Source organism: Musca domestica, unplaced genomic scaffold (genome assembly GCF_030504385.1).
Source record: "Musca domestica strain aabys unplaced genomic scaffold, Musca_domestica.polishedcontigs.V.1.1 18, whole genome shotgun sequence".
NCBI classification, from domain to species: Eukaryota; Metazoa; Arthropoda; class Insecta; order Diptera; family Muscidae; genus Musca; species Musca domestica.
In genome coordinates, this window is record NW_026712238.1 from 13,906,714 (window position 1) to 13,921,846 (window position 15,133).

At 34.9% G+C, this 15,133-nt stretch overlaps 1 protein-coding gene across 1 annotated transcript; it reads right to left on the reverse strand.

Moving 5' to 3' along the window:
* Positions 1–1,385: 1,385 nt before the first annotated feature.
* On the reverse strand, positions 1,386–8,220 carry LOC101891157 (probable cytochrome P450 4s3). The gene is made up of 4 exons (XM_005177488.4): positions 7,839–8,220; positions 2,886–3,339; positions 1,792–2,501; positions 1,386–1,607 (listed from the first exon to the last, which is right to left on the reverse strand). Exons 1-4 carry the CDS (start codon positions 8,002–8,004, stop codon positions 1,447–1,449), a joined length of 1,491 nt encoding a protein of 496 aa, XP_005177545.1. The 5' UTR covers positions 8,005–8,220; the 3' UTR covers positions 1,386–1,446.
* Between the last annotated feature and the right edge of the window lie 6,913 nt (positions 8,221–15,133).

Genomic DNA, 15,133 nt, shown 5'->3' on the forward strand with positions numbered 1-15,133 from the left:
TTATTTTTAATCCCCCCCCTTCCTTAGCCATATATACCACAGAGGTTTTGTAAACTCGCTCTAAAATTGCAATCCAAAATTGGTTATGGCCTGAGGGTTGATATAAGGGGTCAAAACTGACCTATATACCTTTCCTACCTTTGCATTTACCTAGCAAGAAATATCCAGAATAGCCATGTAATCATTTTTTCTATCCGATTTGATTTATAAACAAGTAAGCAAAGGCTATAGCCGTGCGGGGCCGACCATGTGATACCCTACAACACTACAATATGTTAGAAGCCCCTTATATTCAGATCGATTTTGGAAGATTTCTCTTTTGAAATTATGTCACGGAGCACTGACCTGACCAGGGATATTTGCCCAACAACGAAACCAATAGGTTTATCCCTTCTGAGCCTTACCCTACCCTTGTGAAAATTTTCGTGAGGATCGGATAATAATTGCAATATGTATATAACCCCAACCTGCGTTGTAAGGTGAAAGAATATTACAAAATGTACACCTCAATATTATAAGTCAAATTGAAAAAATCGCATGCGATAAAAAATATGAACAAATAAAAAAATGTCACAAAATACTGCAAAATCTGTATAAACACCATTATTGGCATATTTTTATGCGATTTTTTTAGATTTTATTCTCTTATGCCAGGAGAGCATTCAGAATTGACAAATTTAGTCAAAATCGGTACAGCCATTTTTGAGATATAATTATTTTAGCTAACATCCCCTTACTTTGTTTATACACATTGTATATATTTCGCTATATATATCCGATATAATTACTATCAGCAGAATTGACCTGTTCGTCTTTTTGTGATTTCGCCGGGACTAAAAATATTCGCGGTTTAATGGAAAATGTGATTTTGTTTAACACAATTGTTATGGTCTATTTCACCCACTAAATATTACCCGATGACCATCCAAATTCTAAGGGATCTGCCCAGCCCTAAGTTGTAGTCCCATGCTAGCTTCCGCGTCGATTGGTCTATAATTTCGACCTGTAGAGCAACTGCAAAATCAATAAACTTTTCAGTTGTTGGTCCAAATCATCCAATCCAATCATCTCCAAAAGCAATAGGCTTCTATTCTGGCTCTAGCCCCACCTCCATTTTTAATTTCGTGAGGATCGGCCCATAATTATGACCTGTAGCGTGATTACAAATTATCATGGACAAACGGACGGACGGACATACATAGCTAGATCGACGCAGCTCGGCGAGATAGGAAGATCCCTATGTACTTTCCTATGTGGGAAACCAATAGTTCGAGGTGTCACACAAGTTTTGGTCCAATCAATCTTATAATACCCCTTATAATACATAGTGTTGTAGGGTATAAAAACACAATCTTTTAATTTTAATTAAGGAAAATTTTTCTATATTTACTTAATTATTATTTTTTTAATAAAATTTAAAACTACGGCTAATTAAAAGCTAAAAAATCAATTGCCACGCGATTTTATGCGAATTTTGATACCATTTCCACTTTTCGTAACTAATTCGGGCAAGGCATTGGGTTTGAAGTCTTTGACTGGTAAAAATTCGAAATTACGCAGGAGATATGACAGGGAGCATTTCAGCTCCAACATGGCGAACTTTTGACCTGGAAGAAAAAAAAAAATAAAGAAAGGAAATATTTATTAGAAATCTAAAATTAGATTCGGAAGGAAAATTAAGAATCTATTTTCAAAATGAAAATTTGAAAATTTAATTTTCAAAATGAGTTCGAAATTCGTTTTCAAAACCAACGATTTGTTTTGCATTTTGAATTGTTTTTTCTCACTTACCAATACAATTACGTGGCCCCGCACTAAATGCCACAAAACTAAAGGGATGTTGTTCCTTGTCCTTTTGCAAAAATCTTTGGGGATCGAACTTCTCCGGTTCGGGAAAATATCTCTCATCGCGTTGTGTCAAATAAGTCATAATACTGATATTCGAACCCTTGGGCAAGGTTAATTTACCAACTTGCAGATCTTCGGTGATATAACGAGCATAGGTCGGCACCGAGGGATATAGACGCAGCGTCTCCTTGATTACCGCTTCCAAATATGGCATATTTTCCTTTTCATTGCCCTCCAAAATCATACATTCCTCAAAGGCCTCTTGCTGCACCTCGGAATGTTGTGACAGCAGATAGATGGCAAAACCAATTGCCGAACTTGTCGTATCGTGGCCCTCAAACATAAATGTATCAACCTCTTCGCGTATTTCACGATCTGTCAGATCCACCCCCTCCATTTGGGATATCAACAACATATCGAGGAAGGCAAAACGTTTTTTCTTTCCAATATTGTCGAGAAGATTTTCCGTGTCGGCCATTTTTTGTATCTTGGCATCTTCGAGCATTTTACGTCGTAGCTTGATGACACGATTCGTCTCGTCGTGTAGTATCCTAAGGCAGGCATCACGTTCACGTCCCGGTTCGGTGTATTTGAAGAAGGGATTCGTGCGTTGCCAAAACGAGAAGGCCTTTGTGTGCAAGATGTGGCAGATTCTATAAGAAGATGCGATATTGAGAATATGCTTCTCGATCTTGAATGGATATTTTGAGAATTTTTTTAGAAATAAATGGGGTAGGGTTACTACTTCAAATCTTTTTTGGAAAATTTAAAAATTTAAATTTTGAAAGAAATAGCTTCGAATTCGATTCCTTGTTTTGTTATCTCAATTTCATTTTAAAGTCGGAGTATTTAATATCTAAATAAGGCACCCCTAATTGGGTTCGACGTATCTTCTCCAAAAATCTTCAAACTTTTCCAGTTTTTCTTTGTACATTTTTATAGGAAATAATTCAAAATCGTTTTGACTTCGAAACTCCTTTTTGCAACCAAATATATAATAAACCAAAATTTAAACCCCACACAACCACTTTCCTTACCTCTGTACCGCTCTCACATACTCCGACTGTGATTGCATTTGAGCGTTTTTCTTAATACCCATTGCCGTCTCACAGATGACATCCAAGGCGAACAATGTGATGTACGGATAAATATCAAACTCCTCGCCATTGCATTTTTCTCGCAGACGACTTGCCAGAATTTTACAATTCTCCTCCATGGGTTCTTTGAATTCACTTAGAATGCGAAAATGAAAAGCGGGAGTCAACAATTTCCTGCGTCGGTGCCAAGCTTCACCACTACTCGTCAGCAGGCCTTTTCCCAACCAAGGCTCCAGACTACTGTAATTTCGCGACTTATGCAACAGACTGTTGTTGCTCAACAATTGTTTCACATCCTCCGGATCACTGAAGAACACCAGTAAATCTCGGCCCATCCAAATGCGAAATGTTGGACCGTATTTTTCACGCAACTCTGTGAACCAATTGAGAATTTCTAAAAAAAAAAAAACAACAAAGATAAATGAATTAAATAATAACGAAACGATCGAAAATTGAGAATGCACTAGAAAATTTTGCGTAGGATTGTTATAAGGTTGGGTTTTTGGAAATACGTACTAAAAGGTTACGGAAGTACTAAAATGTACTAAAAAATTAATACTTTGTATCGGACAAACAGAAAGAGCTGAAATTTTCATGAGAGTCGCTGATGGAGTTAGGGATAGATACACCAAAGGGTTTGGAAATGTGGACTAGGGTCATGTAGTTTGAATTTGGAAATTTTGTATTGGGGTCCCTGTTAGTAGTAGGTTTGTAATAAAGAGTTGATGTTGGAAATGTCCACTACAAGAGCACGAAAAGTACAAAACGTAAACGATACTGCTTTAAATCTGAAATTCGGTATTAAAGTCGCTATTCATGTGTAGCCTGGATAAATATGGAGGTGTTTTCGGAAATATGTATTTTAATTGGGCGAAAAGTACTGAATAATACTATATTTAGTATTGGGTGAAGGAATATAGATAATATTCTGAAATTTATTATTTAGATTACTGATGGTACCTTTGTTTGAGACATACTTTTGTACATGCGTCCTATATTGATACGAAAACTACTCAATGCTCCTATATTTGGCATTGGATGAAGGAATTTATACTCTATATAAATTCTGAGTTTATTTTTTTTTTGAGTCTAAAATTTTGTGGGGGTAAAAAAGTGGATCCCAACATCTCATCTCCCCACTAGATCATGTGTTGACAGAAATATTAGAATATGCCAGATTTAAAAGGAATCGGATACTGATTTCGCATTTTATGAGTGTCTGGTTATTCAAAATTTTGACCGCTTGTGGGGGAGAAATGAGAAGTGTTCCGCACCATTCCCATTTTCATGCCAGATCCTGTGTAGATTGAGATATGGGGATATGCAAAATTTGAAGACAATACGAATCTTTTCTCACGAGAATTATGATATTACACTATGTTACAAGGAGAAGTTCGATATCATCCATTTTCAAAACTAATCTTTCCTTTTCTGTGAGGAAAATTATTTGCTTTGAAATTGATGATCTCTACCAAAAGAAGTGCTTATCTCCGAACTCGATCTTCGTTTTGTAAAAATATTACAATGTACGAAGTTTGGACCAAATTATATACTTCTGAACCTAATTCAAAGTCGACTAAAATCAATTTCGATTCATTGATTCGCAAATTATTATTGAATTCGTCTTAGTCGTTTGCTTTTATGAAAAAAGGAGAAAGCATCAGATGATCTGGAAGTCCAAAAAACAGGAAAGCAAAAAATCTTTCTACTTTCCTTCGACTCTCTTCGAAGCACCAGTAAGGATAAGGATATAAAGAAGCATTTTGATAAAGCTTTCAGCTTACCAAATCAAGATCGTCTCTGAAGCTCGTGGATTCTGTAACGACATTCTATGTTACACAGAAGAGAATGCGCCTAATGCGTCGAAAAAGCTCGGATCTATGGAAGATCAAAGCTCTTCAAAGAGGTTCGTTAATTATTTGATCAAATCAAGTACCATGCTTTTAAGACAACTTCGAGGATCCGTTGGTGCTCAAACATGCAAAAAATTCAGCTCAGCTTTGGAATCTGGAGAGCAACTACATAAACTAAAGATTAACCCAAAAAAAATATATTTTTTCCACCACTTGTGTGGAGGCTACTTTAGGCAATCGTTTCATTTGAAGTGAAAGTTATGATTATTACAAAATAATCTCGAATATGAGATTTTCCCAGAAATATTTTGTATACACGAAAAAGGGACTGAAAAAGAAATTGAAATTGGAAAGGGGCGATATCGTACGCAAAAGTAGACAAGATTGATACCTGTAATGACTCTGGTAAAGTGACAAAATATATGACGAAGTAACCAAAAACCATTAAGATCATCATGTATATAGTTATCCAATAGAAATCTGGAAGTGGTAGACATAAAGAACGGTATTCATTGAAATCCAATGTGGGAAATATGGGGAGGAAAGAAACGAAGTTCCTATCTGATTCCTTCTGTTATCTCCCTACATCGGGTCAAAATGTTGAGTACCATTAACGCTCTTTAAATGCGAAATGAAAACCAGATTAGTTTTAAACTGAGGACATCCAAATACTTTTACCAACTCAAGATATGGTGTGGAGATGAGATATAACAGACAATCCTTCTGGTACCTCCCCCATAAAGGGTCACCATTATAAATAATCAACTTGTTAGCATTACTTTAATGAACAGCGTTGTCCTGTATTTTTGAAAAAAATTGAATTTTGTTGCACGGTGAATTATATCAAAAATATGAAATAAATCAGGAGTCGATGTTGAGTCTACTACTTCGACTCAATGCTTATGGCCTCAATTTCAAGATATTCATGGGAAGATAGGTAGGTTTTCCAGAGTTTGATAAGTCTAGGCAAACTTTCTAAGGCAAATCTTAGAAAGATAAATTGCTGAGATATTTAGGCGAATAAATTAATTACTCATTTTACTTTCCCATTAACTTTTCCATTTAATTTTTCTAAAGACTATAAATGCAGAATCGTGTGTTTTGTGATTTTTATACGCTCCCCCTACTATGGAGGGTTTAAATCCTAGAAATAATCCCGCAAGACCCTTCAAGTATTCATATATACTAGATCAGCCTAAAAATCTCACTTTTTTTTAGCAATGTCCGTCTGTTGTCCGTCTGTCTGTTTAACGATTTTTGCCCCTTCTTCTAAAACATGGTTTAAATACTGTATTTGTAGTTCGTAATAAGTACTACGGTGGCAGAAAATTGTCTATAAAGGTCAACATTTTCCTATAAGTCCAAATTTATCGGTACCACCCATCGTATTTATTGTATTTTTAAGAACTTATATGCTTTAACCGATTTCGCTGGCAAAAATGCAACTCGTTCTAATATAACATTCTTATATTTAATTTTAAAGGCTTTCTTAACTCTTGATGGATGGCATTAAAAGTTCGGCCCGCTGAACCTAATCCTTTTTTATTTGTTTTTATACACTCCACCATAATTTGGAGGGTATATTAAGTTTGTCATTCCGTTTGTACCACCTCGAAATGTATATTATGTCTGCAGGAATTTTGGTATTGAAAATGGGTCATGTAGGTCTACTTTTTGGTATAGACCCCATATAATGGTACCTCCCGATATTCGGTATTTTGATGATTTTAGCGCCATTATTCACCAGAATTGTTTCAAATTTTCTGTGCAGGTCCACGTCTTTGTATAGCCCCCATATAATGCCACCTCCCGATATTCGGTATTTTGATAATTCTAGCTACATTATTCACCGAAATTGTTTGAGATGTCGCATTTGAAGTACGTAATGGATGCTACAGTCTGTGACAGAAAATGTGGATCTATGTATATCCAGGTCTTCGTATAGGCCCCATATATCAGTACCTCCCTATATTCGGTATTTTGACGATTTTAGGTACAATACCCGCCGAAATTGTTTGAGATGTCATATTTGAAGTTCGTAATGGATGCTACAGCCTGTGACAGAAAATTGTCTATGCTGGTCTTCGCACAGCTCCTATATAACGGTATTTCCCTATATACGATATTTTGTGATTTTAGCTACATTATTCACCGTTTATTTCAACTTTCAAATTTTAATATGGTAATGGCTTATGACAAACAATGCCTATTCCTATGTAGGTCCACGTCGTATAGACCCCAATATAACGGCTATATTCGGTATTTTTAAAACTTTAACAGAATTTTTTTAAGGATTTTATTTTTTGAAAATTTCCAAATTCGTTCCACTGGTTATTTAATTTTTTTTTAAACAACGTTGTAAGCATACATTTTTAAAGTTTTTTTATTTCTTTTAAAATTATTTTTAGGAGAACCTATTTTTTAATATCTAAGAGCATTTTTCCAAAGACCATTGAAGGTTTTTTTTACGAAACTTCAATAAATTTGTGATAATGGGTTTTAAGGGGTCTTAAGAAGTGCCATAATGGTCTTGGTAGTCGCAGAAGACGTATATTTTTGAAGGATTATTTTTTCGAATTCTAATGATCTAATTAAAGGTATGTCAGATACATATTTGCGATTTTTTTATAATATTGTTGAAATACCAATATAAATTGTAACGGTAGATTTTTTAAATATACTTTTTTTAATTTTTTAGACATCAAGTATTTGATATTTTGTCATCTTTTAATTTCATGTCCTTAACAATATTACAGTTTTGATTTAACGCTATGTTGTTTAAGGTCATCCGCACTTATTGGTCAATTGATTAAATCAGTAATTACTTTTGCTCATTATCATGTTTCTTTCCCTTTTATCTCCTTCAGTCTCCTTAGTCATCTTATTATTAAACCGTTTTTCTGTGGACGTCATTATCTACTGCATAGCTAATCTTAAAGCTGATCAAAAGTCCATAATGCAATCATTATCTTCCGCACAATATATATTTTATTGTGTTCGTTTTTTTTCCTCACTCAATCTTACACTTGGCAACACTTACGTCCTTTTTTCGCATTTTCCATTAGTTCACCAATTGAGGGTCCTGGTACGGTTGATGACCATTTTATCAAACGGATAAATTCTAAAATTGTTGTTAGGTAGCGCAGAAATAGGGCCAATACGGCAAGGCCCATCAACGATAAACTGTTGATTGTTAGTAAATCCATCTTTTATGTTTTTAACACTTTCCTATTTGTTTTTTTGGTGGTAATAACTTTTACAACTGGGATTTTATATCTATTATAAAATAATCATTAGGCAACCGGTTTCCGTTTACACCGCGTTTCTGTTATGGTTATAAAATTGACACTGAAACCATTTATTTCATCACAGCAGTCGAGCGGATGTTTACATCGAACACCGCTACCTGTACTAACCGGTATAACGTCGCGTGCCTTATTTATATATGTGACTTGGGAGAGTTATCTCTCCTCTCTCTCTCGTTATTTTCTGCATCTCGTGAGTTTTTAAGAAAATGTGAGACATTTTTTGTTTATTTTCCGTTTCTTATCTCAATTTTTATAAAGAGTTTATTTGAAAATACTATACAGTATGTTGCCAATATATTATAACTATGGCCTTTGTACTGATTACCATTTTGTTTGTTTCGTGTTTCTATCATTAGAATACAGATAGGAAAAGTATTAATAGGAATTTTTTTATTGGCTATTTTGTGTGTAGCAAATAAAAAATGGGGCTACAAAAGTTGTTCTGCTACAGGATTAGAAAAACATACGAAATCTAAACTCGGAATTTAAAAAAAAATCTGCCAAAGCAGATAGAACCCATAATGAATTTCAAATTCTGGAAGTTAACCAATTCGATAGGAACTTCACTTACCTGTACACAAAAGACAATTCCCTCAAAAATCTACCTCCTCCAATCTCCCTTTATTTTTTATATTGTCTTGTAAGTCTTTCATAGAGATAATACCATTTTACAAGGAAGACGGCCTTCAATAAATTTTCCATAATAAATAGACCTTCTATATGGATAATGCCTAAAATATATGTCTTATTGAGAGACCTTTTAAGGACTTAAATAGACCTTTCACAAAGTTAATGTATTGTACAGGTTTTCCATAGAGAATATATTTTCGGTAGGTCTTCCATATGGCCTTTTATAGAGAGGCATACTATTCCTATAAACAGAAGAACTTTTTAGGTTTTCCCTAGAAAGAAAACATAAATCTACGTCTTACATACATACATACCTTCTGTAGGTCTGTCATGGGAAAAATAACTTATTCCCGTTGGTTTCAAACCCCCTTTTTTGTAGTTTTTTTTTCAGAGACGTGTAGCTATAGACCTTCCGCAGAGAAAGACTTTCATAAATCTTTAATAGAGAGAGAAACTTCAATATGTCTTCCGCGGAGAAATGGGATTCTATAGGTCCTTCCACTGTGAACGACGAACTTCCACAGAGAGAATAGTAGGGGGGACTTTTTATAGGTACTCCATAGATAGCAGACCATTAAAAGGCATTCCAGAGATAGAAGAACTTGTATAGGTCCGTGGCAGGTAGACCTTTTATCAGTTTTACATTGAGAAAAGAGCTGCTGTCGCCCTTTGGGTATTTTATAAATGGAAACATTTCTATAGGTCCTTCCTTCTATTTAGTCTTCCATATAGAAAAGGCCTTTTATATGCTTTACGTAGAAAGAGGACAATGTATAATTTTTTTAATAGAAAGATGATCATTAATGTGTCATCCTTTGAGAGAAGTCCTTCTATAGGTGTTTAATGGATAGAATACCGCAGCTATGCTTTTTTTACTCTCTATGGAAGACCTTAAAGTTCTAGTATCTTTTGAGGTCTCCCATAGAGAAAATACTGTCTTTAGATGTTCAATATGGAGATACTTTCTACAGGCATTCCAAAGCGAGAAAACCTTCTGTAGCTCCTCCCTGAAGACAAGACCTCCTGTTGATCTTCTATACAGAAAATATTTGTGTAGGTCTTTAATAAATACTACATAGGACAATCATTTTCTGTAGGTCTTCTTAGTCCGAAGACCTTCTAATTTCCCACTGTAGATTATAGAACCTCTATAGATCTTAAATAGATAGCGTAAAGAGAATAATTTCAGTAGGTCTTTCATAGATAGACGACTTCGAAAATGTCTTTCTTACATACCATCCCTTTAATAAGTCTACCATACAGAAAAGACCTTCTATAGCTATTCCGTTGGAGACGAGATTCTTTTCGTGTACTGTATAGAGAAAATATTTTCTACATGTTTCTACAGGTCCTCCATTAAAAGAAGATTTTAAAAATGGCTTCTGTGGATAGAAGAACTTCTATACATTTTTAATAGAGAGAAGTCTTTCAACAGGTCAATAGAAAGAATTTCGTGTAAACATATCCCATAGAGCTTCCGTAGGCATTCGATAGGAAGCCCTTCTGTGGCGAGAATAATTTCAAATGTCTACAAAAGGCATTGAAGACATTTATTGGGTTCTGCGTACACCTTCCGTGTGATACCTTCAACTGGTCTTTCATAGCGAGAAGATCATCTTTAGTTCTTCCGTTGAGAAAATGTCTTCTTTTGGTTCTCTAGGGAGACAATGTTCTATATGTCTAACATAGGAAAAATATTTTTTTTGGAGATCTTCCATAGGTACTCCATAAAGAGAACAGAGACTCTAAAGGTCTTTAATCTTCAATAGAAGATGTAAATACAACATACTCTCTATTTAAAAATCTATTGAAGACCTATTTAAAGATCTAAATAGGTCTTCCATAGAGAGAATATCATCTATAGAGGGGAAAGGGGAGTCCTTTTGTAGACATTTTCGTAGAGAAAACCTTATATGACCCTCTCCCTGGAAAGACAACTTTCTACAGGCTTTCGCTAGAGAAAAGACTTTATAAAGACCGTTTGTAGATTGAAGAACTTGTATATATCTATAGTAGAAATGCGTAGGGAGATTGCCTTCAATAGGTCTAAATCTTGAGAAAAGAAGGATCTTCCTAAGGTAAAAAAACTGTTGTCAGTCTTTCACAAAGAACAAATGTTCTATAGGCCTTCTATACGCCCACCAAAGAGAATAAATCTTCATATGAGTCTTCCATAGAGAGAAGTCCTTTTTCAAAATCTTTACTCGAAAGTACTTTTCATTCATACATAGCTTTATTAGGACCTTAATTGTATGGAGAATTTGTTACTGTTACATCCATAGAAAATTTTGATTAAATGGGTTTGAATCTGCAGCTTTTACGAATTCAAGATTTTGAAAAATTTCCAGGTTTTAATGTTTTCAGCGGACTTTGTTTTGTGAGATCTTAACCGAAGTTCTTTCGCTCCCCAAAATACCAATTTTTTCTCACAGCCTCTTGATAACAACAGTTTCTTTACTCAGACTCTATTATATTCTCTTTCGCCCTCTCTTTTTCTCTAAAAGTTTTGGCCATTTGCCATGCGAACTATATACCCCAAGCTGTTGTAGTATTTTTCTTGACACTGTTGTTGTTGACGATATTTGCCTCCTCAAGGCGGAAAAAATTGTTGGTTGATGGCTGCATCAGAGACTATTTGGGCCATATTGTTTGTTTGTTTTGCTTTTGAGAGTATTGGACTTTGATCGCCGGTTGTTTTGAGATTGAGATGAATACACTTCTGATTTAACAACTATAGTATACCGGTTTTATGATTTTCGTTGTATTTGTTGGTATTGTTGTTATACACTCCCCCATATCAGATAAATAGTACTACATTATAAAATTGTATTGATAGCAATTTGAATTCAATCTTTTAATTTGGAAAATGATTAATAAACTAAAAAGTTATTTTATTCATGAGGAAAAATGGAAGTCTCAGGAGGATAAAAATTCTGTAAATAATTTTTAGGGTCTTTAACGAATTATTTTGTAACTCATCTCTATGGAAAATTCATTATAATTCTTATAATTTATTGGGGTTGCACATCCAGAACAGTATGTAATGAGACAAATTCGAAAAAAATTTTCAAAATAATCGTTATGGTAATATTGACATATCAAACTATGAAAGAAATATCTTAAATAGGTACTACTCGTGAGAAAGTACCATTTTAGTCCCTTGTGTCTCTAATCAATATCAACTGCCCAAAAACTGAACATTGTATTGAATAGCCAAATAAAAGGGGGTGTGTCCCTATGTCGTACATAAATATTATCTGAACAGAAGTACACACATGTTTCGCTTAATGAAAATAAAAATCTGTGCGATTAATGCTTTCTTGCAATCGCGCCATAAACTTCCGTATTGAGCATTGTTTTTGGAAATATTTTATAATTATAAAAATATTTTTAAAGGTATCGTCTAGACTAACTAAATTAATATAATATATCTGCAAGTCATACACAGTGTTCCGAAATGAAAACAAAATAAAACGAATTGGGAAGTATCGGGTTTCCAACAAATATAAAACCTTAGAATATGACCATTTATTTATATATACTTTAAGAAGGAGAGGTACCTGAAGGAGTAGACCACAGCTTCAAACTGGATCTAATGTTAGGAGAAAATTGTGGAAAGTTTGAGGAAGTTGTTGAGTCATAACATTTTTTGTGAAATGATTTTATGACATGATTATTCAGAAAATGAATGCTCTGTGGTAGAGTAGGAGTTCGTCGATATTGCCATACTTGGTCTAATACTGTTCCAAATATTTTAGTTCTTGTCTTATCAGATTTTAAGAAAATATATGGTGTTTTGAAAAACATTTCCAATTTGTGTGGGAGGTACCAGAAAGATGGGGAAAAAATTGACATTGATGTTACATTTTACGAGAATGTGTATACGTTCCAATTTCGAACTATATCGGGACTTCCTTCGCTTTCTATGATATACTGCTGTATTTCTAAGCCACTCGTCCGACAGCTCGTAAAATTATTCCAGTGGCAGCTCATTATATTGTTTAGAAGCTTACAAAATTCTCACCAAAATTTTCCAGAAAAAAGTTATTCGAACCGACTTGATCGAAACCCCCGTCGCAGTGGCCGAAAAATGGCTCGCGAGCTGAACATATCGCAATATTCCATTCGGCAAATATTGAAAAATGATCTCGGGGTAAAGCAATTGAAATTCCAAAAAGTGCAAGTACTTATACCGCAACAGAAAGAAAATCGCAATAGATTTAAAAGAGCTAAAGAGTTGCTTCGCTTGGCCGAAAGTGGTGAACTGCCGAATTTGGTTTTCTCCGATGAGAAAACATTCATTGACCAGCAGTTTGTAAACAAACAAATTGATCGTGTTTACTTGCCAAAGAGGTCTGCTGAAAATGTGCAACTTCGGTTGGCCACTAGAACTCAAGCGCCGACCATGGTGATGGTGTGGTCGCTCCCCGTATTAATCGACCGTGGTATCAGAATAAATGCCGAATATTATCGCGAAAATATTCTAGAGGGGTTATCAAAGCCTAGGGCACGCAAACATTTTGGCCGCAGACCTTGGACATTCCAACAGGAATCAGAACCATCTCACTCATCACGCGTCACCCAAGAATGGTTACAAAATGAGGTCCCTTGCTTCATTTCCAGCGCATAATGGCCGCCAATATACTATTATTGTGTCTGGAATATTTTGGAAAGCAAGGTTGGCACTAAAAAATACCAAAGTGTCGAGCACCTCAAGAAAGCGCTTCGCCGGAAGTGGACCAAAATACCGCAGAGCAACATTCGGGCAGCGTGTAACGGTTTCATTGGCCATTTGAAGGCCATAATTCGTGCCAAATACCAACATTGAAAACATTCCAATGAAAATTGTGACACAAATAAGCACAATTCCGAATATCGGGAGCTACAGTTATATGGGGTTTATACCAAAACTTAAACCTAAATGACTCATTTTAAATACCGAATATTTTACGAAACTAAAATGGATTTGAATGGAATTTTGTCCAACTACTCATTCCGTTCTGAAGTTACAGTGATTTCCGCAGACGGACAGACAGTGTAAAATAGATTTAGAATCGTACGTTTAAAATCCTTTTTTTCGGGCAATTACAAACCATATGACATACTTCTTTTCATCTATACACTATGGTAGAGGGTATAATAAAAATCGGCCCTCATTTCGATTCAGATCCGATATAAAATTTTTGGAAATTCTATGGACTTGTTTTTAACTTTGTATTGTTATAATTAGTATTTTGTTTTCCTGTAGGGTAGAAATCATCCTGTCCATATAGGACCAACATATGGTATAGAGTATAGGAAACCTTTTGACAAAAACATTAATAGTAATATCTAAATATCTCCATCAAAGTTGTGGGGTGAGATCTCCAAACGTATCCCCAAACATTTAACTTATGCTTGCTCTTTTTTAATTTTAGACTCCAAACTAAACTAATACAATTTTAAATTATTAAATAACGATGCATTTGCCTCTTTTTCGTATTATTTTTTTTTATTGTTTAAAGCACTGTGCAACTTCAGAACATGTTTTTGTGAACTTTGGATGCACACGTGTGTAGCCAAACAATCTGTTTTAATACTTCTTTGCCGATTATACTTTCGCGTTTTTCACCACAGTAAATAGAAAATATTGCCTAGGTTTTGTTAACAGACGCAGATACGAAACCTGATGTCGTCTTCCCCCTAAATGTTGGAATTTGATCTCTAAGACAAGAGACTGTCTGACTGTTTGATTCATTCGTTGTTTTGGTAAAAAGTAAATAGTGGGTCGACTGGACTTTCATCTCGAGACGTGAGAAAATAGTTCAAGCACACACCGAGTGCTTGAATCATTTGTGATAGACTGTTTACGAAATAATATGAAAAACGATGTAAATAATGTGTGTGTTTTTTTTTTTCTCGCGCAATGACGAGGCAATTTTTGCCTGGCATATACTAGGCAAAAGGAAAATAAAAACAAGTTAAAAAAGCTGTAAGTTTGACTGGGACGAACTTTGAATACACTCCACCTTTTGGAAAGAATTTGGCAATTCTCAAAAACAATAAAATCCGTTAAAAATTCTTAAAAATACCGAATGTAGCTATTACACTGGGGTCTATACGACGACATGGGCCTGCATAGGTAAGCCATTACAATATTCAAATGAGAAACTTGAATAAAACAATTCCGGTGAATAATGAACCTAAAATCATTAATATATCGAATATAGGGAGGTTCCGTTATATGGTGGCTATATGAAGACCTGGACCTGCACGACAATTTTCTGTCATAGGCTGTAGTATCAACTACGAACATCAACTACCAAATTTGAAACAATTCCGTTGGATAATGTCGCTAAAATCATCAAAGTAACGAAAAATGGGAGGTACCTGGACCTGCACAGACAATTTTCTGTCT